This window comes from Quercus lobata, chromosome 11, assembly GCF_001633185.2.
Source record: "Quercus lobata isolate SW786 chromosome 11, ValleyOak3.0 Primary Assembly, whole genome shotgun sequence".
NCBI classification, from domain to species: Eukaryota; Viridiplantae; Streptophyta; class Magnoliopsida; order Fagales; family Fagaceae; genus Quercus; species Quercus lobata.
The window spans coordinates 35,400,818-35,428,318 of record NC_044914.1 but is presented as its reverse complement, the minus strand read 5'-3'; the positions used below and the strand labels follow the sequence as shown (position 1 = coordinate 35,428,318).

The 27,501-nt window shown below is 34.6% G+C and overlaps 2 protein-coding genes and 1 non-coding gene across 3 annotated transcripts; 1 reads left to right on the top strand and 2 right to left on the bottom strand.

Moving 5' to 3' along the window:
• Positions 1 to 922: 922 nt before the first annotated feature.
• LOC115967912 (methylcrotonoyl-CoA carboxylase beta chain, mitochondrial) lies at positions 923 to 7,003 on the bottom strand. Its single transcript, XM_031087069.1, has 10 exons — positions 6,673 to 7,003; positions 6,483 to 6,602; positions 4,188 to 4,622; positions 3,873 to 3,963; positions 3,243 to 3,484; positions 2,986 to 3,150; positions 2,108 to 2,182; positions 1,686 to 1,817; positions 1,514 to 1,570; positions 923 to 1,402 (listed from the first exon to the last, which is right to left on the bottom strand). The coding sequence occupies exons 1-10, from the start codon at positions 6,865 to 6,867 to the stop codon at positions 1,199 to 1,201; spliced, it is 1,716 nt and encodes a 571-aa protein (XP_030942929.1). The 5' UTR covers positions 6,868 to 7,003; the 3' UTR covers positions 923 to 1,198.
• A 13,074-nt stretch (positions 7,004 to 20,077) lies between these two features.
• LOC115967911 (protein DJ-1 homolog C) lies at positions 20,078 to 26,031 on the top strand. Its single transcript, XM_031087068.1, has 8 exons — positions 20,078 to 20,466; positions 20,658 to 20,858; positions 22,185 to 22,334; positions 22,430 to 22,609; positions 23,667 to 23,744; positions 24,554 to 24,754; positions 25,319 to 25,456; positions 25,536 to 26,031. The coding sequence occupies exons 1-8, from the start codon at positions 20,197 to 20,199 to the stop codon at positions 25,743 to 25,745; spliced, it is 1,428 nt and encodes a 475-aa protein (XP_030942928.1). The 5' UTR covers positions 20,078 to 20,196; the 3' UTR covers positions 25,746 to 26,031.
• Positions 26,032 to 27,428: 1,397 nt separating this feature from the next.
• TRNAE-CUC lies at positions 27,429 to 27,501 on the bottom strand. The gene has a single exon. It is a non-coding gene; the product is annotated as a tRNA-Glu (tRNA).

Sequence of the window (27,501 nt, the reverse complement as noted above, 5' to 3'; positions counted from 1 at the left end):
ATTTATAGAATACATAGTAAAGAAGAAGAAGAAAAGAAAATTAAACCAGGAAAAAAAAGCAAGCTTCCCACCAACCAAGCAATCACCAGCCCCTGTGAGCCTCATAGTCACAACTGATGCTGAGGAAATGCACAGCAAAAAGAAGAGAACCTCTTTCCAAATCTGTAGTACCAAACCAATGTGGATGAAAGCTTGACGTCACAATCTTATAAAATTGTCCACAAGGGCCGCATGGTTTGATTCTCTATGATCCAATTCTCATGAAGCTAGATGGATCCTCCTTTAGAGCATAAGAACACTCCATCTTATGCTGAACCAAGGGTCATAAGTCATAAAAACTATTCTGATACCCTTTTCCAGCAAAAGCCAGATTGCTGGTTTTAGTTTTTGTAACAATGATTATGTCAAATATTTATTTTCCCTCTCAATTAGAGGAAACCCATTTGCGCAAGGCCAAATGTGATTAGTACTACTTTAACAACATACAGTAATAAATAAAGAGTGATGCTATGAATACTATAAATTTTACAACATATAGCTTACAAACTTATTTGTCATCAATCACTAAAAAATAATTCAAATATTCATTTATCATGTTTTGAGATCCCCCAATTACATTCATTGTTATGAATTTGTAAAGGTTGTGCAATAAAATTTATAATATCTTTAGCATTCTCTACAAATAAATAAGTGATACTATGAATGCTACAAGTTTTACTACATAATCTACACAAACTTATGTGTCACTAATCACCAAAATAAAAAATAATCATTTGTTATGTTGTTGATATCAAGTATCAACCAGTCAAGTCAAGTTCACTGACAAGTCAATTTATATACGTTATGTAACAAATTTTGTAGTCGGTTTAGCATTTTTCTAAGTAAATATTAAATTACTTTTTTATGGTTAATGACACATCAATTTATAAGATTTATGGAGTAAATTTTGTATACCTTTAGCATCAATCAAATAAAAGGAGCTGACTGGCTGCAAAACTAACCGTTTCAATGAGAGGAAAGTATGCTTTCCATAATTTTCTTCTATTTATTCTTTTCTTCTTCTTTTTCCCCTCACCCTTTTCAGTTTATTCCCCCATGTTTACTTTACAGAAAAGCATACAAGGTATCAAATAATTGATCAGGATGTGCATCGGACACTAGGATGCCAGTGCTTTCCTTGATACAAAATGACATTCCATCACATTCTAAATACACCATATGTGGTATCTTCTGCGGGACGATTCATGGAAGCAGAGATGCAGAGACCTATGATTTTTCTTGTGTCAGCTGGATCAATAATGCCATCATCCCAGAGCCTTGCTGTGGAGTAATAAGAACTTCCTTCTTTCTCATATGCCTCCACAACCTTTGCCTTGAATCTTTCCTCTTCTTCCTTGTTCCACTGCATTACATCGTGCAAAGCGTACATTAGGACAAATAAGAAGACCCTGAATTTGGTGTAGGGAGAAATATGATAAGTCATCTTTCCTTAGAGACAAAACGAAGCTTCTACCTGAATCCCTTGCTTTTTCTTGTTGCCTTTTTCTATTTGAGCTAGCACACCAGCAGCCTGATATTCAAAGACAAAATGATATGTAATTGAAAAAACAAAAAGAGGCAGATCTTTATGCTTTATCTCATTGGCATCTCAGTCATAAGCATGAATGTGTTGAGTGAAGAGCTACCTGGGCACCACCCATCACGGATATTTTGGCATTTGGCCAAAGGAACATGAAGTTCGGACTATAAGCACGGCCACACATTGCATAATTTCCAGCACCGAAGCTTCCACCAACGATTATAGTAACTTTGGGAACCTATATCAATTGATTGGAAAAGGTGCAGAGGTAAATCTTTTTGTTTCATATGTTTCTTTTGTTCTTTTTCTAGTTTTTTTTTTTTTTGGATAAGCTGTTCTTTTTCTAGATATACATTAAAGAACCATGCTAGTAGATTATTTTCAAGTTATAAAGTCAACATGATGTTATACAAATAAGGAGCTAAACAACAACCCTGAAGGCACATTCATACAGCAATAGGCTTGGTATATCTTAAAATTTACTCAATAATCAAAATGAAATTAATATTAAGTATGAGAGACACCAACCTTTGCACATGAAACTGCCATAACCATTTTTGCTCCAGATTTTGCTATTCCATTTGCCTCGGATCTTGAGCCAACCTATTAAATGAATATTAAACATTAAGGTTCCATGCTTTTACCAACTTTAATGGACCTCCCGTTTCTATGAATATTATACCTCAAAGTGGATTGAAAAAAAATATAGAGCTTACCAAATCCAGCTCCTTAAGTAAAACTATTTTGCCCACAGACAGACAGACAAATGGATAGTTTTAAGGAAGAGCAATGGATGACATAAAACAATTGATTGTCATTCATCTAACAAGCAATGCTAGAGAGGTGGGGGCAGATTCTAATGGCCACAGCAGTTTAAACCAAAAGGAATTCCAACCATAACTAATCTTCACAACTGAAACTCTGAATTAGGAAATATGTAAGGTCACTCAACTAATCATCTAAAAAATATTGATACAAGGAAAAAACCTAACTTATCAAGAACCAATATTCTGAGAGTCTACAAATATCCATGCAATAAATTTTGAACAGAAGGGAAGCTTTCATTGAGCTAAAACTGTGTACAGCTTCCTCTCTCTTAATCAACAGAAGAGACTACCATTACTTAGATTAGAGGTCTAGGGTAAGGCTTTCAAATCCTTGTTCTGATCTGTGTGACTCAGTCCATTTTTATTTCCTAGTCCTACATTTTTACTTTAAAACTGAATTTCTATTGGTACTTTCTAAATTCGTTTAAAATTGAATCCATCAAAAATAAGTTCACTTTACCCTTTAAATTGCCAAGCATATCACAGATTACATACCTTCCCTCCTTTTCAATCTGTTTTATTTGCAAATGTAATTACAAAGAGATGTTAGAAAGCTTTATGAACAGTGAGATGGCATACCATAAATCCAGTGATGTTCTGAAGGAAGACCAAAGGAATGTTTCGTTGAGTGCACAGTTCAATGAAATGGGCCCCTTTTAGAGCAGATTCATTAAATAATATCCCATTGTTTCCAATTATTCCAACTGGCTGTCCGAAAATTCTAGCAAATCCTGTTACAAGAGTCTACATTGACACAATTGGGATTACAAAATTAATAAATATCAAATCCTAACACATAAAATTCTAACAAGCTTAAGTGATTCAAATGCCCTCACAGTGCCATACAATTTCTTGAATTCATCAAATTCGCTTCCATCAACAATGCGAGCAATGACTGACCGTATATCAAAGGACTGCTTAAGGTCAGTTGGTGCAATGGAACGAAGTTCGTTTACATCATATAATGGTTCTTTAAATTCATGGTTTACAGTTTCCAATCTACTTAGCAGTCCCTCTTTCCCAGCCATGTGCAAGTTTTTAATGATGTTTCTCCCAAGAGCAAGTCCATGCAGTTCATCTACAAGAACAAATAAAATTACACATATCATCACTAAAAGGCAAAAAAAAAGTACATTATGCACACCGACACACACACACACACACAGAGTTATTCTAATAGCTCAAGAAAAACAAATTTTAGTATCACAAATTTTTTAATAAGTAAATAGTCTCATTGAGAAAGTGAAAATGGGCACAACCCAAGAACAGTGGAAGTGTACAACTGTTTCACAATCTCATTGAGTTCTGGATGTTGAAAGTTGAAACTCATCAGGCAAACTTCTGCAAACTGACAAGGAATGGCCAGCATAAAGAATCTTACTGAAGCAGAAAGCACAGGGAAGATCATAGAAACTTTCAAAAGAGGTGCCTTTTAGATGCAAAGGCAGAATGGCAAAAGTAAATACCTTGAGCAAAATAATCTGAAACTCCTGATGTCTTGCAATGCACAGCAGCACCCCCCAAATCTTCTGCAGAGACTTCTTCTCCTGTAGCAGCCTATTGAAAATTTTTGAATAATTTATAGATTTTAGACACAACTATAGACAAACCAATATTCACACATACATATAAGCACACCAATCCACAAGCAAGCACAGACATACACATATGGACAAAATTTAATATTTCATATAACATAGAAAGATACCAAAAAAATCATTGAACAGATCTGGGAATTACCCCATGAAGCATTTTGGAACACCAGAAGGCCTGTAACTAACCTTCACAAGTGGGGGTCCTGCCAGGAAAATAGTACCATTTCCTTTGACCATGACACTTTCATCAGCCATCGCAGGTATATAGGCACCCCCAGCTGTGCAGGAACCCAATACCAGTGCAATTTGGGGGATGCCTTCAGCAGACATCACAGCTTGATTATAGAAAATTCTACCAAAATTATCCTTGTCAGGGAAGACATCAGCCTGCTTAGGAAGGAAAGCACCTCCACTATCAACGAGATATATGCATGGTAATTTACATTGAGTGGCGATCTCTTGTGCCCTAAGATGTTTCTTAACGGTGATGGGATAGTAAGTGCCTCCCTTGACAGTCGGGTCATTAGCCACAAACATACAAAGTCGTCCATGCACCGGACCTATCCCAGTAATAATCCCAGCAGATGGCAAGGCTTCTTCATATAATTCATGGCCTGCAAGCTTTATGATAAAACACACAATTAGCTGTCAAAGACATTGCATATTCTACTATAAAATGCATCAAGTCCAATGAATTGACAAACAGAACATTTGCTTTCCAGTTGACATGTGAATTCTGATTCTGATTCTGAATCTGAACAAAATGCATGATTTCTAATACATTAAATAACATGATTAACGTTCTTAAGTTGTACTAGTGAACAATGTATCAGAAATATGTACAAATTTCATTCCTACTACCATCCCCATAAAGAGACAGTAACTATATCTGGACTATATTGCATGTCGCAATCCACTTACTTTGGAACAAAGACACTCAAAAAATAAATCAACTTATCATCTCAGGGTTTGGTTTGGTTTGGTTGAGAAGAGAGAGAGAATATCTCAGCTAAATAAGGCTGTGTGACGCATGACAAAATTCAATGGGAAATTTGGGAGACAATTGAATAGGGAAAAAAAAAAAAAAAAGGATATTCCAACATCAAATTTTGTTCATTCATATGTCCCTTATATTTTACTGGAGCCTTTTTTTAAATAGGCTTCCAAGAAACATCCATAAGAAAAATCACATAATCCACAATCATGATAAAATTATATTAATGAAATTCAAATTTAAATTAGCAGTAATGTTCATATCTATATCGTCCCTCCCAGGGTGGGAGAGACTCAACCCTGTTGAGGAAATCCCTGAGTAGTGTTCTAGCATATTAGGGTCTAACTGTAGCAGCTCTTCTCTGGCGATCCATGTGCAATATGACTCTGGTTGTCCCTTTCAACAAATTAGGTAGCACTCAACTTTTCCTATCCCTGGTAGAAACAATATGCTAATCCAAAATAGCATTAATATGCTCTTTACACGTTGAAAAAAGGTTTGGTTGAGTTGGATGAGTCACAGGGTTTATAAAAGGATCATGGGAAAGCTCATTGAAAGTATCATATGAGATAAAAGTTGAAGCTTTAAAAAATTATAAGTAACCAGTTTCTTAATATTAAAGGGGGAGCTACTTTCATAATCGAATGAAAAATCATTAACATATGCATTTGGTCCAACCCATGTCAACACTTTGAGCATTCCAGCATAACAGGCTTGCAGTTGCCTAATGGCTTCATAGGGGAAACCATTCAAGCCTAACTAAAACCATGACATAATCCATTACCGGAAATCCAATATAAAGTAAATAAGCTTGATTTTTTTTTTTTTAAATTGATCATCACTTGCTTGAGATTGTTTGCTAACCACAAGACTCCACTCATAAACATGATGTGTGTATGTTTCTATTGAATCGGATACTTTTTAACGAGTGGGGAAGGTGGGAGAAGATTTAAAAGACTTTTGACGTCAAATGGACTCATACCTATATAGTTAGCTCGTTTCCCTCTCAACAACCCCTTTAGGCTCAAAATGCTTGGGTCCTTTTCTCAATCACCTCTTTAGGTTGTACAAACCTACACTCAACCTTACATCCATCATGACTATTCTCAAGGAGCTCAACTTGAGACGGTATGGTTTGAATGAAACCTCACAAATCTTTATGTTTGAGAAGTTTCATGGAAATTGATGTATACTCAAAGAGTAATGTACAGGCACAACATTTTTCACAATAGTTGTATTGGCAAGCTTTTATTGGTTTTCATATCGACCCATCACTGATATCACTTATTTATCTACCAATAACAACTTACCACCTCAGAAATTTGAAAATTTTGTACCTCTAGACAAAATCCCAGTTCATTAAACAACCTGAAGTTCCAAAATATTTTGAGTAATTTTTTATAATAACAATGTACATTAAGACCAAAAGTCAATAATCAGAGAAAGAGAAATATGATAGTGAACAAAGTGGGAATGAAAGACAAAACCTGAGAAAGTTCAAGGAATGAAGAACCAGGATCAAGAAGGCGATCAATTCTTTCCCTGGGTAGAAGCTTATTCCTACTCCTATTCCTCTTCACAGCCTCTGCTCCTCCTCCACATAGAACCTGAACTTTTTTCACAAACCCATTAAAACATTTATATATATTTACACACAGAGCGAGAGAAAGGAAGGACCTTGGCTATGTGGGATTGGAGGTCGGAGATGAGTTCATCCATGGCCTTGGAGTTGCGAGTGAAGGAGTCGGAGGTCCGGTCAATGGAATCGGGAAGGACTCCGAATCCAAGGCAGAAGTCCCTTCTCGGCTGAGCTATCATCCATGGATTACGTGAACCCCAACAACTTGCCCTTCTCGCCAATACTCTAAGCATTTCTCCCTCTCCCTCTCTCTTTCTGTGTGTGTCTGAGTCACTGCTATCTCTAAGAGCTGATGTGTTGTGTCTATCCTATCCTATCCGTTCTGCATCAGAATCAGAATTAGGCAGCTTTGCCCATATTAAAAATACTATAATAATAATAATAATAAAAATGGCAAATAAAGTCCTTTGAACGATTTCTCAGAGAGATTTCTTCAATTATGTATATCAATTTGTCCCATGTGTTTTGGGTTTATGATAAAGAAGTGGGTTCCAACTTCTAATGAACAACTTCTAAGTTTCTAAGTTCTAACACAATTTAACATATATTCAACCAAAAAAAAAAAAAATCTAACACAATTTAGCATATATACAGCTAAAAAATAATAATAACACAATTTAACATTTTTTTTTTTTTAAGTTCACAACAGTTTCTAAAATTTTTATTACTCATCTAGTATCTGATGTATTTTTTAATGGAAATATCTAAAATTCAAATCTTTCTCTTACATTAAATCTATTGAGTTATAAGTACAATTGAACTATAATATTCTTTGAAAAAAAAAATCTTTGACATTAGAGAGCCTTTCTTCATCATCATTTTCTTAATACAAACTTCTAATTTTGTGTAATTTAGATGTTATTTTACTTCATGGAGCTATAAATTTACTTTTAGAATTTTAAGACTTTATGGCAAATGGTATCCTCTGCTTTCTTATAATAAAAAATTAACTTGTTTTTATTTTAGCCATATAAAGTTTTTTTTTTCTTTTTTGTTATTTAACTTCTATTTATTTTCAATGTAATTTTTTCGTTTATCTTGATAATTGTGCACCATTAAGTTAATAAAATTAATTTCAATTTGAAAAGTACTAAAAAAGTAAAATTTAATGACAATGAAAGCTTTTTTTTTTTTTTCAAAAGTGAGTTTCAACCTTAGCTTGCTCTTTATTATCAAGAGATTAAATTTTAAATTTCTTATTCAACAAAAGATTTTATTAATTGAGCTAACAGAAACCCATACGATGAAAGAAATTAGACATAATATATATATATATATATAACATCACCAAAAAAAAAAAAAAAAAAAAAAAAAAAAAAAAAAAACCTCTATGTGGTTTACCCTTTCTTTGTCATTTCTATTCTTTTTTTTTTCTACAATCCCTTCGTCCTCAGGCCTCAAAATATCTTTTACATGAATTTCTCTTTTGTATTTACTTTTTTTTTTCATTTTTTAAAATATTCCTTCATTTGTGTATCTTTTTTTGTATTTTTACTTCCATCACCAATGTGTTTGTGTAATGGAAAATATTTTTTGTCATTAAGTTCTTGTATTTTGTAAGATCTTTTTTTTTAAAAAAAAGAGAGAGTTTCAACCTCAGCTTGCTCTTTATTATCAAGAAATTGAACTCTAAATCTTTTATTCAACAAGAGATTTTACTAATTGATCTAACTGAAACTCACAAGACAGAGGAAATTAGACATAATCTATATATATATATATATATATATTATGTATGTATATTAGTTGAATTTCTAATATTTTACCACATAAGCTTTGGTAGTCCAACAATTTTACACATCATTTTTTATCACTTTATTTATTATGTCAAAATGAGAGTTTTAAACCACTACTTAGCAAAATCTACTTAGCAATGTGAAACGGTTTAAACCAAACCGACCTAATATATATATATATATATATATATATATATATATACACCACACAAAAACCCTCTATGCGGTTTACCCTTTCTCAATCATTTCTTTTCTTTTTTTTCTACATGCCTTTCGTCTTCAAGCCTCAAGGTATATTTTACATGAATTTCTCTTTCATAATTACTTTTTTTTTCTTTTTTTTTTTTAATATTCCATGTTTGTGTATCTTTTTTCGTATTTTTACTTCCATTACCTACGTGTTTGTGTAATAGAAAATTTTCTTTTGTCATTAAGTTCTTGTATTTTGTTGTTACATGTTTCATTTTTTAAAAAATATACAATATGGTTATTTTTTTTCAAAATATGTATATCTTTCTTTCGCATTATAAATATTGACTTTCATTTATTTTTAACTAATTGTAGTATTAAAGATATTTAAGAATCGTTAAACAGAATAAGTCAACATTTTTCACTTGTGATAATTTTCTTACAATCTGTTTCACATAAAATAAGGTTTTGGTATTGTTGGAACATTTTAATATTAAATAATTAAAATGAGTAAATATTATAAAATAAATGTAAAGATGTGGAGTGAATATGGAAGATGAAGAGTTGTGAAAAATGTTTAATCCCACATTGAAAAGGAGAGAGACTTTTTTATTCTTTTTAATTGTGGTGATTAATGGGCTAACATGAATTGTCTCAGATATTGGGTTAGATACGTGCGCAAGGGGGAGGTGAAGAGTGGAGGTATCAAAAATGGAAATGAATTGATTACTCAATACCACCAAAGCAATGAAATTAAATTATCATCATTCACCGGGGAAAATAAAAATGGATTGCTGCACATTGAATGGGCTTTAGGGCACTTTGGGTAATAAGCTCACCTCTTGAGGTCATTTTTGTCATTTCATCATTTATATTTCGTTTTGTTTTAATTAATTTTTTTTAAAAAGGATGGGAGTTCCATTGTTTCTTAACTTCTCAATACTTATAAAAATAAATAATAATAAAAACTTTTTTTTTGGGGGTGAAAAGACGATTAAATTAATAACTAAGAAAGAACAATAGATTCAAGACAAATCCAATTAAAATACATCCAATTGAAATCATCCTCATAACCATCAATCAACACATTTTATGAATAATGAGTTGGTACCACCATATCTCCATTATTAATAAGTTGGTACAAGCATATTTCCACTTATCTACATATAAAATTAATTGTTCTAGCCATACAACACTTGTTGGGCTGTTGTATCCTGGGAGAGACAAGTCAGAGAAGGTCTACACCGGTTACAAGAGTTAGCCAACCAAGGACTTGAATCTCCTTAAAGAGAGCGAGTGTCGCGCCTCAGTCCAAATAGTGTTGTATATTTCCTTTCTTTATATTAATAATATTCAGAAGTACTATTCAGTTTCTCTTTGTGTATTATTTCCATTATTATTGTGTTTGCACCAACAGGTATTTTTACACCATAATAGGTATGCATGTGAAACTTCTGAATCTTTTCAAAGCACTTGCGTTTATCAGGACTAATTTTTCACCGAGGTAACATTTTCAATGAGTGAAAATTTTGTAGAGAGGATTTAGAGGCCATCTCCTATTACACTTGAAATTTTAAGTGTTTTGCATATAATCCAGCTCCTATTTCTCTCTATCAACTTTTCTATAACTGATGTTTTTACATACAAATTTAATAAGTAAAATTGCAAAAAGGTTTTTGAAGTCACAAACTTTCCAAATTTCCAAAGTGGAATGGGATAGTTTTAATGGGTTTTTTTTTTTTTTTGGATAAGTGGACATTCATCTGGCATCCATGTGTTACATAACAAGTTCTGTTTTGTGTTTCAAATCTTTAACTGAAAATTTTACTTATAAAAAATTTTAAAAAAAAATTAATGGGAAAAGAATTTATTATTTTCTTAGTCTCTTGTATATTCTCTAGAGTGGTATTGTACTTTAATGGAAAGCAGAAATTATAACCAGCATGAATTTCCTAGTCTCTTGTAAATATTTCATAATGCTAAGAGTACTATTGTAGTTTAATGGAAATCAGTAATTACCACCACCACAATCTGGTGGATTTCATTTCCGGTGATAGTTTGAGGATTTTTGGTCAAAGTCTTGTGATTTCCTGGATGAAAATTGCTGAGATGATAGACAAAATATACAACTAAAAACCACCCCTAGAAAAGTAAAACTAATACAGCACCCCCAAACCATATCACACTAGATCATCATAGCACCAAATGCTAGATGATAACCACAGCAAGTCAGCAACCATCTTAGCCCGCTTATACAAATTTTACTAGAGAAAATGGTAAAATGTTAATATATCCAATTAAATGTTAAATCAAAATCAAAATCAAAATCAAAATCATCTATCTTCCAAACAGGTCACCTTCATTTTAGTCCACAATACGTACCCTGGGATACCTACTCCCAAGTCCCAATATACTGGCAGATGCTTTGTTGCCTCAGCCTCCTCCACCTCCTCTGCCTCTAGCTCTGGATGGTTGAAAGGCTAGAGTTGCGAGTCAATGTCATCCCCTGTTACATCTGTCTCTTCCTCCTCTACCACTGTTACCTCAGCCACCTCTGTCACCACTGCCTCAGCCTCCACCACCTCCTCTACCTCTGCCTTTGGATGGTTGAATGTTCTGTTTGTTTCGTTGGAAAACGTTCTGTAAAGATAGTTTTCCACATTTTCCAGTGTTTGGTAGCACAAAAAAAAATTGGTCAACAGAAAACATTTTTTTATAGCTATTTTCCAAAAACATTTTTTATAGCTATATTCCAAAAACATTTTTTGGAAAACAATCTCTCTCTCATGTGTTGCATCTCCTATAAATATTATATTCATCTATAGCTGTGGGAAACATAATTTTTTGCCGTCTTCTCTCTCTCATAATAAGTTCTCTCACTTTTTCTCTCCTTAGTCCTCACACCCTCACTATCACTAGCTATGGTCTCCCCTCTTCCCATAGATCTCTCTCTCTCTCTCTCTTTCTCTCTCTCTCTCTCTTCATGTTTCTCTTCTCCTCTATAATACAGTTCTCTGATTATATTTTTTTTTCCTCACTGATTGGTCAATAGCTCCGACTTGCAAAGGAGAATAGATTTGCAGCATTTATTATTTCATTCCTCTCTACCAAAATTTCAATTCCTTGTTTTGAATTTCAAGCTTGATTTTATTTTTCTCTAAGAAATTTTCGATTTAATGGATTTCAGTAAGAAGTTACTTCCTTTTTGCATATAGAAGTGCAAAAAGAAGAAAAAGAAGAATGAATGAATGAAGTAAAAGAATAAACTTTTAAATATAGTGCCTCTATGGCTCTAAATTGCTTTTATATAGGACAATATTTACAGTAAATTATAATAGGCGTAAATGCACTTTTAGTCCCTACATTTTGACCTTTTTCCATTTTAGTCCCTACATTTTATTTTTTCCACTTTTAGTTCCTAAACCAATTAACGCAGAACATTTAAATCCTTGAAACACTATTCCGTCACCAAACTACCGAAGAAACTGACAGATTAATAAAATAATAATAAAAATTCACTATAGCATTGACACATCAGCATATAAATTTAAAAAATTAATTTATTAATTTTAACTAAATAAAAAAAATAAAAACAGAATTAAAAAATCATGTTCAAACCTTGCCCAGAATAAAAACATGTGTTCTTCCCCTTAATCATGTTCTTCATTTTCTTCCCAGCAAACCTTGCCCAGAAATTTAAAAAATCAATTTTTTTGTTTCTCTTCTTGCATTTTCTTAGTAACCAAACATGCAAAACACACAGCAATCTACAAATGAGAACAAAACCAACAAACACAAAAATACAGATCTCCTGCAAAATCAATCTCCAACAAAGAACCAAACCCAAATCTCCAATAAAATAACCAAACCCATAAACCCAACAACCAAACCGATCTCCAACAAAGTAAACCTTAACCTTCAAACCCATTAATCTACTTGGGAAACAAATATAAAAAAAAAATAAAAAAAAAAAAAAAAAAAATCGGGTCAGATACCCACAAGAAAAACAAACCAAAACCCCCCAAAATTCTCCGGTAAACTAACGAAATTGTTAGCAAAGTAAGGTTATTTGGAAAAAAAAATCTAAAACCTTGTATGTAAAAACTTGTAAAATATTTTACTAGAAAAACAAGTATAAAGTATTTTACAAAAATATCACAGCCGACTGTCTTTCATACCCAACTCTTTTTCCCCCTTTCTCATACTTTACTCATCCTCTCTCACACTTGCCCAAACCAATGATAACACCCATCGATGACGCCACTCTTCGATCCACTCCGCCAGCACCCCTCACCACTCTTCACCTCCACTCCGTCGACACCCTTCGCCTTCGTTCTGGTGGCACCACCATCAGATCTTGGCCCGTTTTGTCGTCGAAGAAGTTGCTGCGAAAGGGCCGAGGTGAGCCTTGTCACCGCCGCTCCGTCGCTCGTTGCTCAGATCTGGTTTCACTAGAAATGCCGTCACTAAGATCTCTGACCTGGAATCGGTGAGAGTGAGTGGAGTTTTTTTTTTTTTCCTTCACGATCTAGGTTTTTGGGATGGCTTGGGGGTTGTAGTGGGTGGCTGGGTGGGTTTGTGGATAGTGGCTGAGTGGGTGGGCTGTGGTGGCTAGCTGGCTGGCTTTTGCTAATTTTTTATCTCCGATTTGTGATTTAGGTGGCTGATTTAGGTTGCTAACAATAACAAAATACTTTTAATTTTGTTTTTATTTTTTTTATTTAGTTAAAATTAATAAATTAATTTTTTAAATTTATATGCTGACATGTCAGTACTACAATGAATTTTTATTATTATTTTATTAATCTGTCAGTTTCTCCGGTAGTTTGGTGACGGAATAGTGTTTCAAGGACTTAAATGTTCCGCGTTAATTGGTTTAGGGACTAAAAGTGGAAAAAACAAAATGTAGGGACTAAAATGAAAAAATGTCAAAAATGTAGGGACTAAAAGTGCATTTACGCCTTTATAATATTGTTATATAATAAATGATAATCGTTTAGGGGAATTGCATTTGTTGGCGGATACATTATGCTATGATGATATATTATACAGATACATTACATAAATACATAATTTAGAGTAATATTGAAAACTTGTAGTTGACCATTGTAAACAATTAGTGTACTAGTAAAAATAGTAGACAATTAAAAGTTATTGTTATTTGTACTTATTGAAAATATATTCCCCTATCAATTTATATATGTGTGTGTGTATGTGTACATGTTTTAAATTATACAAGAAATATAAATAAAAAAATTGCATACCAAACACCAGAAAATATTCTTAAGTTCATTTTCAAGGTTGTTACCAAACACCGGAAAATGAAATAGTTTTCTAGAAAATGCTTTTATTGACACCCCATTTTGCAACCCGCATTTAACCTCACCTGAAGGGTAAAAGGATATTTTTTTCCTTGGAAATATGCATCTTTATTCTAGTCACTAGATCATTAATCTCATTTCACCAAAATGATCTTGATATTATAATGATCAAATCAACTGGTCATAACCTTAATCGGACCATCAGATTGAAAGTTATCATCAAATCAAGTTCTAATGGCCGAGATGCACTATCACAAATTGAGTCCAACTATATGTGATTATGAATAATTGATTTCAATTGGTTAAAAGTATAATCAATTTGAGAACGATGATGTGTCATAATTTGATTGGTTAGAACTACATTTTATGGTAGGATCGCACACACCTAATTAACTAGATAATTAAACATTAATCATTTAATGAGTAATTTGTACAAGTATCTTTTAATTAAGGTAAATTTGGAACTAATTAGGTCTGAAATGGGAGTAATTGGAGCCTATTAATGTTAACTGGAAACCAATTTGGGACTTATTAATATTAATTGTGCTGAAATTGTTTTCTAACAAATGACATTTGCTCACCATTTCATCGATATCTCTTAGAATATTTTAAATCTATGAATAAGATTAATTTTCCCAAAAACTAGACATTTAAGGCTTCAATTTGAGCACAAGAATGAGACAATTCCGATCAGAATTAAGTCAAATATAATTTTTCGAAATTGGCTCTACAGGCTGTTATAACAACTACGGGAAAACAGAATTTTGGCTTACTCCTCAGTCCCACCAATCTCTCCATTTAATGCACCAGATTTTCCCCAAAACTAAAATGAGGTCTAAGTTCATATTCTTTTTCAACCCTCATTAAATGGCATTTCATTCATATTTCCTCCACCACTACTATATAAACCCTCCCTTTCCTTCATTCCAAAGACACACGAAAACCCCCCTCTTTTCTCCTCTCTTAAGTTCTAAGAAGTTGAGTAATCTTGTCATATCTTAGTCTTCTTGAGACTCAAGGTATTGAGTGAGACTCATTCTTCCTCTCTTAACTCTTCTTTTCCTCCACTCTTAGGACCTCCCTCAAGAGTCTCCTCCTCCACCATATGGATCTTGCATGAAGATATAATCATTTTCCCTAATTTTGGTGTTTTCATGATGAGAGTTTAAGATTAAAGTATGATAATAATCATTTAAATTCCTTTGAATATATTTGAATGTTCTTAATTGTTCTTATATGTTCTTCACATGTTCTTGACTGTTCATCACATGTTCATACATGACACTAGTTTTGATCTTAAATCCACATCAAAAACATGAAAAATATGTTTATTTAATAATTCTTTTAAATTCTTAAATCTAGGATATCACCATCCACACACATTCACTAGAATTTATTTTTCAATTCAAATGAAATGCTTAATAAATGGAATTAGGGTTTATTACATGCACACACAATAAATTCAACATACAAATAAATTGATAACATATTGGATGATGTAATATGAATGTTAGTCACCATAGTCTAGAAGACCGGTTTCGCCGGAAAAGGTGGGGTGCCTAACACCTTCCCACCTTGTAACATAGCCTCTGAGCTTAGATCAAGGGTTAGTAAATCGAATGCTTATCCATGTAATTTTCAATTTTTAGATTGTAACTAGGAAACAAAGTCATGTACTTTATCTTAGATTGTATCTAGGACCAAAGCCATGTAATTTCCTATGATCAATGTAAATTCAATTTCAAATTAATAAAATAAGGAATTTTTCAATTTTGGTTTTCGTATTTATCTCAATAATTAAATAAATAGCGACTCCATTGTAAAACCCTTAATCTAGAGGGGAAAATATAACTAGTCGAACCTTCATTTTGAGAGGTAATAACACGACTCCACCCATTCACGTGGGTTTAGCCCAATATCCTACAAAAATGGGCTGGGGGCGCGATCTCTCACAACTTTTCGAAAAATGAACCATTTTCTAGAAAACAATAATGTTGAAACAAACAAAACAGAAGGGCTGAAGTTGTGGGTCAATGTCATCCACTGTTACATTTGCCTCTTCCTCCTCTACCTTAACCACCTCTGTCACTGGTGCCTCAGCCTCCTCCACCCCCTCTACCTCTACCTTTTGATGGTTGAAGGGCTGGGGCTGTGGGTCAATGTCATCCACTGCTACATCTGCCTCTTCCTCCTCTACCTCTGTTATCTCTGCTACCTCTACCTCTATTATCTCTGCCACTGTTGTCTCAACTCCATATCCTATGCCTTTGCCACTGGAGGTAACAAAGGAGGAAGTGGCAGATGTAATAGTGGATGACATTGACCCGCAGCCCCAGCCCTTTAACCATCCAGTGGTAGAGGCTGAGGATGTGGAGGAGGCTGAGGCAACAGTGGCACAGGCAGCAAAGATAACAGAGGTAGAGGAGGAAGAGGCAGATGTAACAGTGGATGACATTGACCCACAACCCCAGCCCTTTAACCATCAAAAGGTAGAGGCAGAGGACTTGGTTGGAAATGGCTAATAGTCTGGAAATGGGTAGGGATTTGGCCCAAGTTGAAGTCGACCTTGTAATTGTGCCACTTGTTGCTCTAGCTGTTGGACATAGCCATGAACACCATGGACCCGATCCCTTAATCTGTGATTCACTTCAAACATCAAAAAGTGAACCAACTCCAGTCTTTCATGGGCCTCCATAGAAAGAACTTGTCTTTTCACACAATTTATACCCTAAACATCTGCCATTGTTTTGAAATTCGTGTCATTCTCAGGAAAAATTTCACCGAACCTATAGCCTTCATTGCATTCCTGTTTCCGCCTATACTTGCAAACAGCACACCTAACCATTTCTATTTAAAGCACAAAACATACTAGGTAAAATTCTGAAAAGTAAGAAGCAATTGTGTTCATGCGTGTTTCGCCACTTGTAGGTTTCTTGCATCATGAGAGAGTAGGTTTTGTGAGCCACGGATGATGACGGTGTAGTAATGGTGGGTTTGGCGATGGTTTTTTATTTAATTTTTGGGTGGTTTAAGGTGGGTTTGGTGGTGGTGGTGGTGATGCTTTTGTGGGTTGCTGGTGGTGCTGGTGGAGGTGTGTGTGGTGGGGTGGTAAGCTTGGCGGTGGCAGTGGTGGCTAGGGTTGATGACGGTGCAGTAATGGTAGGTTTGGTGGTGGGGTTTCTTTTTGTTGTTGGTGGTTTATGGTAGGTTTTGTGGTGGTTTTGTGGGTGGTGGTGGTGGTGGTGGTGGCAGCCATGGTGTTTGTGGCAGTGGTGGAAGAGAGTAATTATAAAAGTGAAGAAGAGGATTTAGTTTATTGAATCTACTACTAGAATTCAGGATGAACTAGGATTCGGGGTGATCTACAAAGAATCAAAAGTGGTGTACTCACCTCATTAATGACTGAATTCTACTTTTTTGATAGGTTAAAATCATTTTTAAGAAAGTGAAGGGTGATGAATAGCCAAACAAAAAGATCAAAATTGGATACCTCATATGAAGGTTGGAGTATCTATAAGTTTGCAATAAACAGCTTTCAGTACTTCTATAGAACATTTAATTAAGCAGATCTTTAATTTCCTCCAATATTTCATATGAAAATTTATATTGAAAATAGATTGATATTTCTTTTGGATAATTTAATAATTGAGGGTGGAGTGATTAAGCTACAACAATATTATTTTATATGCTTTGATCACATGAAAATGGTGTCTAAAATAAGTTGTTTTTAATGAGGGATAGAATTCATAATTAATGTATGTGTTGATGAAATTTTTTTAAAAGAAAATAGTGGTAAAAAATAAAAACAACACATCCACACACATAAAAATAATAGTTTTGAAATTTATTATAAAAAAATTATAAAAAAAATGAGCATACATATTGCATGTGCAATTAGACATAATGATGAAACTAAAAACAAGGTAATGTTAAAAAATCGAAATTAAAAAAAAAAATTAAATAACTTAATTGAAAACATGTTAAATTTAGAAAGTATAATTTAACATAATTGTACATATTTTATAAACAAAATAGTTAATAATTTATTATCATTTAATATAAGGTATTATAAGTAAATTGATTAATAGAAAGTTATTGAGTCATTAAAAAAAAAAAACTCAAGATAGTAAAGAAAATTATTTGAGATGTATAACATTGATTAAAAAATTAAAAACAATTGTATTATTTTAGCTTTCTTTTCATTTTATTTTATTTGTTATGAGAAATGATATGTCTACAACATTTTTACAACAAATTCTAAGTGGCAAATTATTACTAGTTGTTATTGTTGGGCAAAAAAGTAATCTTAGTGTTAGTTTGAAATTTAAACCAATAAGAGCATTCTCATCAGGTGTGCTAAATGCCAAATATTTGGCATTTGGCACACCAAAAATAGCCCCTCATGAGATGTGCTAAATGTCTCAAAATTATGAGACATGCTACAGTACGCTCTCAAATATGAGAGCATACGGACATAAATGCTATAATTCTTTTGGTTATTTTATTTACTTTTCTCTCTCCTCCCAACACATATCTCTCTTCGTCTGCAACACAACTCTCTCTCTCTCTCCTTTCTAGTCTCCATCTCTCCGTTGCTTCCTATTTCTTTCTCACTTTCATTTTTTTTATCTCTCACTATCTTCCTCTCTTCTGCATTTCAGTATTATCGTCTCTACGCCTCTTTCTCTCTCTCTCTCTCTCTTTTTTTTTTTCTCACTCTCTTTCTTTTCTTGTCACGAAGAAGAAGGCGATTCTGATTTGAAGTAGAGCTCGCCGATTGAAGCTCGCCAATCTGAACCTCTGCTTGTTGATCTGAAGCTCTACTCACCTAGGGGCAGTCGCCGATCCTTGCTCGTCGTCCTCCACAGCTCTCATTGCTAATTTCGCCGCCAATAGTTGGTTGAGTTTGGTCATTGATTGATCTGTTAGGTTGGGGTTTTGTTAAAGATTTTGAGTTTTTTTTTTTTTTTTTTTGGTTGAGGTTTTTGGATTTGGAATTTGTTGAAGGATCCGGTGATTGTGGTTGTAATTTGCAGCGGTGGTTGTAGTGGTGGCTATTGGTTCTTGGGTGGTGGCAATTGCCACTAGCTGTGCATTTGTATATTTGTCGGGTTTTAGGTAAATATATTATTTTAATGTGTAGTAAATATTATTTTAATGTATAAAATTAAAGAATAAAACATATGATAAATGGGGTATTGTAAAATGATGTGCTAAAATGATAAAGTAGGTTTTTAGTGTATCAAAATGGCATTTTTTATGAGAGAGCTGATGAGGATGCACTAACAACTAACCACCTATGATTTGTTATAAAAATGTTATAGACGTAGAATCTCTCATTTTTTATTTGCAAACGAAATGGGGCCGAAATGGATAACTAGCTATAATTTTCTAACTATATAGTTAGTAGTTCTGGTTCTCAAACTATATTATTTACTAGCATCTCGAGTCTTTGAGACTCGATTTTGGCCTATAAATCGAGTCTCAAAGACTCGATTTCCATTGTCTGGTGGCATTTTTTTCCTACCTGGAAATCGAGTCTCTAAGACTCGATTTATAAACCAAAAAAATTTTAAAAAAATTCTAAGTCTCAAGTCTCTCATACAATCCGAAATACACAAATTTTTTTTTTAAGAAATCCAGAAACGCAACAATCAGATCAAAAGGAGAAAGAATCTAGAGACTCAGATCAGATAGGAGACCTGCCCAGAACATATCAAAAAAAAAAAAAAAAAACCAGAACATCAGAGAAGAACCCAAGCCGCGCGCTGCCTAGGTCGGTCGCGCACTGCTTGGCCTAGGTCGCCGTGCACCACACTGCCTGGCTTAGGTCACCGCCTAGCCTAGGTCGCGCATGGTGCGCGCTACCTAGCCTGGGTCGTGCACCGCCGCACTGCCTGTGTTCTTCTCTCTTTCTGTTTCTGGTTTTTTTTTTTTTTTTCTCTGATATGTTTTGGTCTTTGATTTGTTGTTTATAAGGGTTATAAATCAAGTCTTAGAAACTCGATTTTCATGTGGTCGCCATGTAGAAAAATATGCCACATTGGACGTGATTAGACCATAAAAATCGAGTCTCTGAGACTTGATTTATAGGCCAAAATCTCGAGTCTTAAATTGAGTCGCAGAGATTAGAAATGCTAGTAAATAATATAGTTTGGAAACAAGAATTTCTAACTAGGGAAAATTATGGCTGGTTTCCCATTTTGGCCACGAAATGGTGTGAGATGTTCAAAGAGCGAAGAGTTTGAAAACGAACTAAACCCCGGATAAGGATCTCTCACAAGTCACAACAGTCTGGTTCTGCGGGTTGGAGTTGATGCTTTGCAAACAAGCATCCATTCCCATGGAGTCTCTCTCGTCTTTTCTCTCACCAACGCCTCTCAACTTCTCTTCTCACAAGCTCTCTCCAATGGTTGCCTCTGCAACTACTTTTTCTTCCTTATCATTTGCATCCATGCCCTCCCAACACCAACGAACTTCCACTCCAAAACGCACTTCAAAACCCACTAAAACCCTCTCTCCAACAATACCAACACCCACAATCTCAACAACAACAACAACCACCACCACTCTTCCTCCAAAGAAGGTTTTTCTACAACACCCACTTCTCCATTTCGTTAGAAAAGTTTAAATTGCTGAGAAATATGATGAAAGAAATGAACTTTATATAATTTTGTATTTCCTCGGCAACCAAACGGAACTTAAGTGCTTAGCTGAGAAACTTTACTGTTTTAGAAAGATTAAAGTTTTGTTATTTGCGTGTGTTTGTGTGGGCAGGTTCTGGTTCCTATTGGATTTGGTACAGAGGAAATGGAAGCTGTTATTATAGTTGATGTTCTACGCCGAGCTGGTGCGGATGTGACCGTGGCCTCGGTGGAGCCACAGCTTCAGATTGAAGCTTCTAGCGGTTCCAAACTGGTTGCTGATACCTCCATCTCGACTTGTTCTGATCAAGTTTTCGATCTGGTCGCATTGCCGGTACAAATTTTATGCTTGTTAAATTATTGCATAACCTTAAAAATTACAAGTTCTTTTCATTATAGTTTAGAAGCAAAGAATTGTAGCTGCGTGTGGCCATGATAAAGTTTAGTCATTTGGTAAACAAGGCACTGTGTTAAAGCCAAGAATTGTAGTCAAGGGCATTATTGAAATGAAATGAACAATGAGATGTGAGATTAAATTCCATTTAGTTAATAGAAATTCTGTTTGCACTTCTATCTATCCAACTTGAAGGATTGGGTTAGGAGATAATTAGTTGTTAATCAAGCTTTACTTGGTAAATGGTCGTGGCTTTATGCGGTGGAGACAGATTCCCTTGGAGGAGAATGATAGAAAATAAACATGGGAATTCATGGGGTGGATGGTGTTCAGATATAGGGAGGGGTCCTTATGGAGGGAACCTATGGAACCCTCCCTATATCTGAAGAGGATAGGATGATCTGGTCCCTTTTTAAAAATCATAGTTTTTTTGTAAACACTTACTATAAGGCTTTGAGAAAAAGAAAAAGAAAAAAAGGGGGGGGGGGGGGGTGGGTAATGTGAAATAGCGCATGAGGGTTGCACACCTTGTATGTCAATCTTTGATTGAACTGTTAGACAGCATCAAAGGGTAAAATAACTAAAATTTTAACAAAGGATAATTTGAGGAAGCAAGTAAATTATTTATTCATTGGGGATGAATGTGAAAATCTAATGGGGAGTCTGTGGATCATATTTTTCTTCATTGCGTGGTAGCTACAGATTTATGGATGCCTATTTTGAGCTTATTCAGGATTAGTTGGGTAATGCCAAGGACAGTGAGTCGGTGACTGAATTGGCTTGCTGGAAATATTGTTTTGGAAAGGAAAAAAAGTCAAGTCTGAAATTTGGAGGGCTGTTGCATTATGCTTAATGTGAATTATTTGGAGAGAAGGAAAGCACTCTCTTTTGAAGGCCATAAGCTCACAGTAGTACTTTGTTCCTGCAGTCTTTACACGCATGGGAGTTGGCTGCTAGTTCATCTTTTTCTTCTTCGATTTTATCAGCTTTCATTGATGATATTGATTTTGTATGTTAAATTGTTAGTCCTGTACTTTTTTTTTTTTTTTTTTTCCTTTTTTCTTTTTCCTTTTCTTTTGGGTGTTCCATTGTATACTCCTCATGTAGTTTGGTTGAGCGGGGGGTTTGGCATCATAATTCTTCAATTGCATCCTTACTGACCCATCAATCAATTTATGTGGGAATCTGGTTGTAGACTAACAAGTTGTGCAAATAGGTTTGACAATTAATTTGTTTGGTGATTAATGTAATCTGCATTGTTTTAAGGGAGGAATGCCCGGCTCGGCACGGTTAAGAGACTGTGAAGTTCTGCAGAAAATAATGAGCAAACAAGCTGAGGAAAAAAGGCTATATGGGGCTATCTGTGCTGCCCCTGCAGTCACGCTGAAGCCTTGGGGTCTTCTGAAGAAAAAGCAGGTGGCTACCTTGGGTTGATTTTGATTGAAATTTAATGGATACATGCATATAAATGTATCATGGTTGGCTAATTGTGGTGTAGTTTGTCCTGCAAGACGACCTGTCACCCTGCATTCATGGACAAGCTTCCAACCTTCTGGGCTGTTAAATCTAGTATTCAAGTTTCAGGAGAGCTTACAACAAGCCGTGGTCCCGGAACTACTTTTGAGTTTTCTCTTTCCTTGGTGGAGCAGCTGTTTGGAGAGTCAATTGCCAAAGAGGTTGGACAAGGGTTGGTAAGGCCTCTACTCTAGTTGGGTTTGCAGCTTAGACTTTATCCTTTGATGGTTATTTTCACATTTGTCATGGAAGGAATTTCATGATACAAGTTAGAGTTTTTTCTATTTTCTGTAACAAAGCATGTGGATTGTCATGCAATTGATGCAATCTTTCTCTCTGATACAATCTGCTGAAGCGGTAAAGGTAGATTCATATAGATGGTAATCAATAGTATAAAAAATAAAAGAGCAATTTTTGCTTGAGAGAGAGTCTAGCAGGATTTGAATACATTATGCAACTTACCAGATCTCATTTGATTAAATTATATATTTATACTGTAAATTAGCATACCAAAGGATAAGTACTGTAGAGGTTGAAGGTGTCCCTTTTTCAGACGCTTGGCTTAATTGAGGTTCAAGATACTTGCATTTTTTAAATTCTTTGGATTCTGAAATATGGATCAGAAGCATAAAAGAATTCAACTAGGGTGTCTCTGTGGTGCTAACCCTAGTTTGGATAGGGGGAGAAGAGGGAGTATGTTCTATCCACTCTCCCCTCTCTTCTGCCACTGCTCCAAAACTTGCACTAAGATTGTTTATGGCTTGGTCAAAATGGAAAATGCATAGTAACAAAAGCATAATGAAAAATGGACAATAAGGAGTATTTTAGATACCCATTAATAACACTAGTAAGGAAAAAGGTGATATTCTACAGAAATCAAACAATCGCAAAGGCCTCTTTCCATCAAAACCGTTGAAGGTTGATGGGCTCATTATTGTTGATAGTAAAGAGAGAGATGTTCAACACGTTATAGTTTTTTTTTTGTTTTTAAAGTAACACACACACTCACGTACAAAATTCTAAATCTTGATGTAAAGTATATTCAAGACACAGGTAAAAAGAAGGCAAAGTGGTGAATGTGCTGAGTCCCCACACTTCTGATATCCCAAAACTAAACATGTCATTCTTTTCTTTGTAGTTGAATAACAAATTTATCATTTCACTCTCATCAGAGTTTGTCTTATATATTTTGCCTAATTTGCTTGAGCTAACACTCTGGTTCTGTTATATTAGTTGGTGTCTTCTGCTGATGATAATCTAACAAAGGAAGAGTTCAACAAAGTTGAATGGTCTGTTGATCACACCCCTCGTGTAAGTTGCTTCTCTTTTTCCTTAATTGAGAAAGCCTTTTGTGTTCAGATGTGCGACTTGGTTAATGATTTTTTTCTATTTATTTACTACTACTCTTCTACCTCCTACTACTACATTGATTCTTCTATATTCTAATAGATAATGTCCCTTTCTTTTATGGATGAACAAAAGGAGATACTTAAATTCTGCTTATAGTTCTTATTTATCATTTCCTTGCCATTGTTAACCTCCAAATGATCATTTCTTGGCATAAAGTATTTCTAGAAATAATTCAAAAACCTTTTATGGGAAAGCAGTAAGTCATTTGATAATTGCAGTCAATGGGTACTTTGTAGTCTGAACTCTCAACTATTAACAGCACTAGTAAGTTACAATCCTCGTTTCCCTCTTTAAAGGAACGGTTAGCAACAGATCTGTGATTAGGGAAGAAATTTTCAACACAGAATTATTATCTTTCCATTATGGTTCTTACCCCAGAAAACTTCAATAGGTTTTTTTTTTTTTTTAATCATATAAATATGCTGCTAAGGAGTTGCTTTCCTCGTTGTATCTGTTAGCTGAATAAGATGGGCACATAAGGGTTGAGACTGATTGCCATGACTTGAAAGTTTTTTTTATCACATTGTTTGTTCTTTTGCTTGCCCTTCATGTTTTACATGCTATGTAGCATATGTTTAGATACAAGTTTTATCTACACTTGACATGTACTGACGCATACCTGCACCCTTGATGTAGGTTCATCCAACGCCTATGGATGTTTTTTCATTGTGTGTGTGTAGGATATTTTCTCATCACTCATGGTTATGCAGGTCCTCATTCCAGTTGCAAATGGCTCCGAAGCAATTGAAGTAGTAACTATTGCAGATATTCTACGGCGAGCAAAAGTAGATGTCATCATTGCTTCACTTGAAAAATCTGTGCAAATTTTGGCATCTCAAGGCACAAAAATTGTTGCTGACAAGTTAATCGGCGATGCTGCTGAGTCAATATATGATATAATCATTCTTCCAGTAAGATAAACAAGCATCTCTTTTTGATAATACAAGCAGCATTCTTGCTCCTTTCTTAATAGTAGTTTTTTTTTTTTTTTTTTTTTTTTTTTTTAAATATCTTGAATTTTCACTTCAGAATCGGTATTGGTCAGATAGATTATATCTTTGTGTGGCCAAGATCAAATGAAATATGAAGTCTTAGAAGTTCTTTGTATTAATTGGTTGAGTCAGCACAGGCTTCATTATAATTCACCATGTTGAAGTTAACGTATTGGTACTTGGTTCATTCTTGCTACCTTCATTTTCTCTTCTATATTTGGTTGGCTGTATGCTCCATTTCCCAAGATGCAGTATGCACTAAGATTTTTTGTATATTTTTCCCTCTCTTTTTTCTTTTGACATGATGCACCTTTTCCCATCCATCACCCCCTTGTCTCTTTTAAATTTTAGTGTTTATTCTGCTTATTATTGACCCATGCTTTGTTGTCAGAATTCACTCTTTATGCGTGATATACTCTTAAAAATAAAATTGTTTCTTTTCCACACTACACCCATTAAGATTTTTCTATTGTAAAATTTCAGGGAGGAACTGCTGGGGCTGAGCGGATACACAAATCTAAGATTCTCAAGAAGCTGATCAAAGAACAAGATTCAGCTGGAAGAATATATGGAGCAGTCTGCTCTTCCCCCACAGTCCTGCAACGACAGGGTTTACTGAAGGTAATTCAAAACCAATTGTTATCATCCTGCTTTGAACCTTCATGTGTTAAAGCTTTGCCATTCCTCTGCCAAGATACAGGATAAAAGAGCTACTGCCCATCCATCTGTCGTAGACACGCTTACAAAAGTAGTGGATGGTGCCAAAGTGGTCATTGACGGTAAACTGATTACAAGCAGGGGACTTGCTACAGTAGTAGATTTTGCGTTGACTATTGTAGGCAAGCTTTTTGGTTATGGAAGAGCAAGAAGTGTTGCAGAAGGTCTTGTTTTTGAGTATCCAAGGAGTTAGGGGATCTATGTCAAATCTTTGGTGGTTGAAGGCAACTTTTTATGTCTGCCATAAGAAATGAAGAGTTTATCCCCTACTCAAATCAACACGAGTAGAAAATTCTTCGTAAGTGCATTACTCTATTTCAGTGTTAAAGAGTCTCTACAGAACATCTACGAAGTCATGGTTGCTTTATCCTTTACTAGAAGACTGGTCACCATGTAAAAGTGATGTTGCATGTAACTAATACATAAGATACTTTTTTGGTCATGATTTATATGTCAAATATCTGCAAATTTTGTGAATTTGTTCTCAAACTCCGATTTTTAGTCTAATGTCAAATAGAATGCATTGAGATTAAAAGCTTTAGACCGTATTTCAATTTAGTCTTTAACCTTTTGATGGAAAAAGTTGACGTGTTAAAAAAAATAATAAAAAATTATTTTCCATGTCATATTAGCTGCCAGTTGTATGGCCATGCCAGATTTTAATAAAAAGAAAAAACTGAGACACCAATGCCGCCAGAAGAGAGAGAGACCTGCTTGCCCAAAATCACTAATCATGGATTCAAGAGTCAACGACTGCTTTGGGCGAGATTTAAAAAAGTGTGGGTGGAGAAAAAATTGTTTAGGATGGCAAGAAGCAATCGCAACATTATCTGTTCAATTGGACCATGGAAAGCTTACACCACAAAACAAATCTCCAGGACCTAAGATTTGTTCTTGTAACTTGCTTATGGATTGGGTTCTCCATTTGGTGGTTTGCTGTACCGGAGCGGCGGATCAAGGAAAACTTGTTCAAAATACTAGGATATGTATGTGAAGTGTGAACAAGCTTTGTAGTACAGCATCTGCCAAGCCCATTTGATTGTGGAAAACCACTCAATTATACCTTATGGCAACTATTGGAAAAAGAAGAGTTTGAGCTGCCTGGGCTACAAACAAATCTAATAAAAGCAACATTAGTATTTGTAGCAGCGATTATTCTAAGTATGGCTATATTAGAGTCAGTATCCATGGACGGTAGGCTTTTGATGGGCCTGATTAAGCTATGAAAAAGGAGGTGATGCAAAAAAAGAAGAGAATATATAGTGTTTGGTTGGTGGGATCTCACATGTCTCATTTTTAAATTTGATTTGATTTAAAAAAAATTAAAAAAATTTGACGTGGCATTGCAGTTGTTAGCTAATGTGGTATGGAAAAAAAATTTTATATTATTCCATTTGACACATCAGTTTTTTCCATCTAAAAGATAACAGTAGGTACCAAATTGACCTGACTGAAAGGTTAGAAACCAAATTCAAATATGATATAAAGGATATGACCAACTTTGTAATTTACCCAAAATTGTTTTGCATAAGCTTCATTGACTTGTATATTTGCACATATATGATAGCAAAATCTCATTTTGCATGACCAATTCATAATATGATATAAGTGATTTTTGGGCTTTATTAGCTATATTTTAGGCTTTATACTACTCTACATGAGCTTACATTCTTTCTTTACATATAACAATCACTATCCACTCTCTTCGCACTCAAAAAAATGCAAAAATAATAATAATTTTTGCATAAAATCTCATTTTGCTAGCGTGAGCTAGGCTAAAAAGGATGTCAATGTTTTTTTTTTTTTTTTTTTTAGAGAAACAAAAAGGATGTCAATGTTACAAAGAGGTTTCATAGTGGAAGAGTTAAAAAAATATTTCCGTTGCCGGGACTTGAACCCGGGTCACTCGGGTGAGAGCCGAGCATCCTAACCAACTAGACTACAACGGA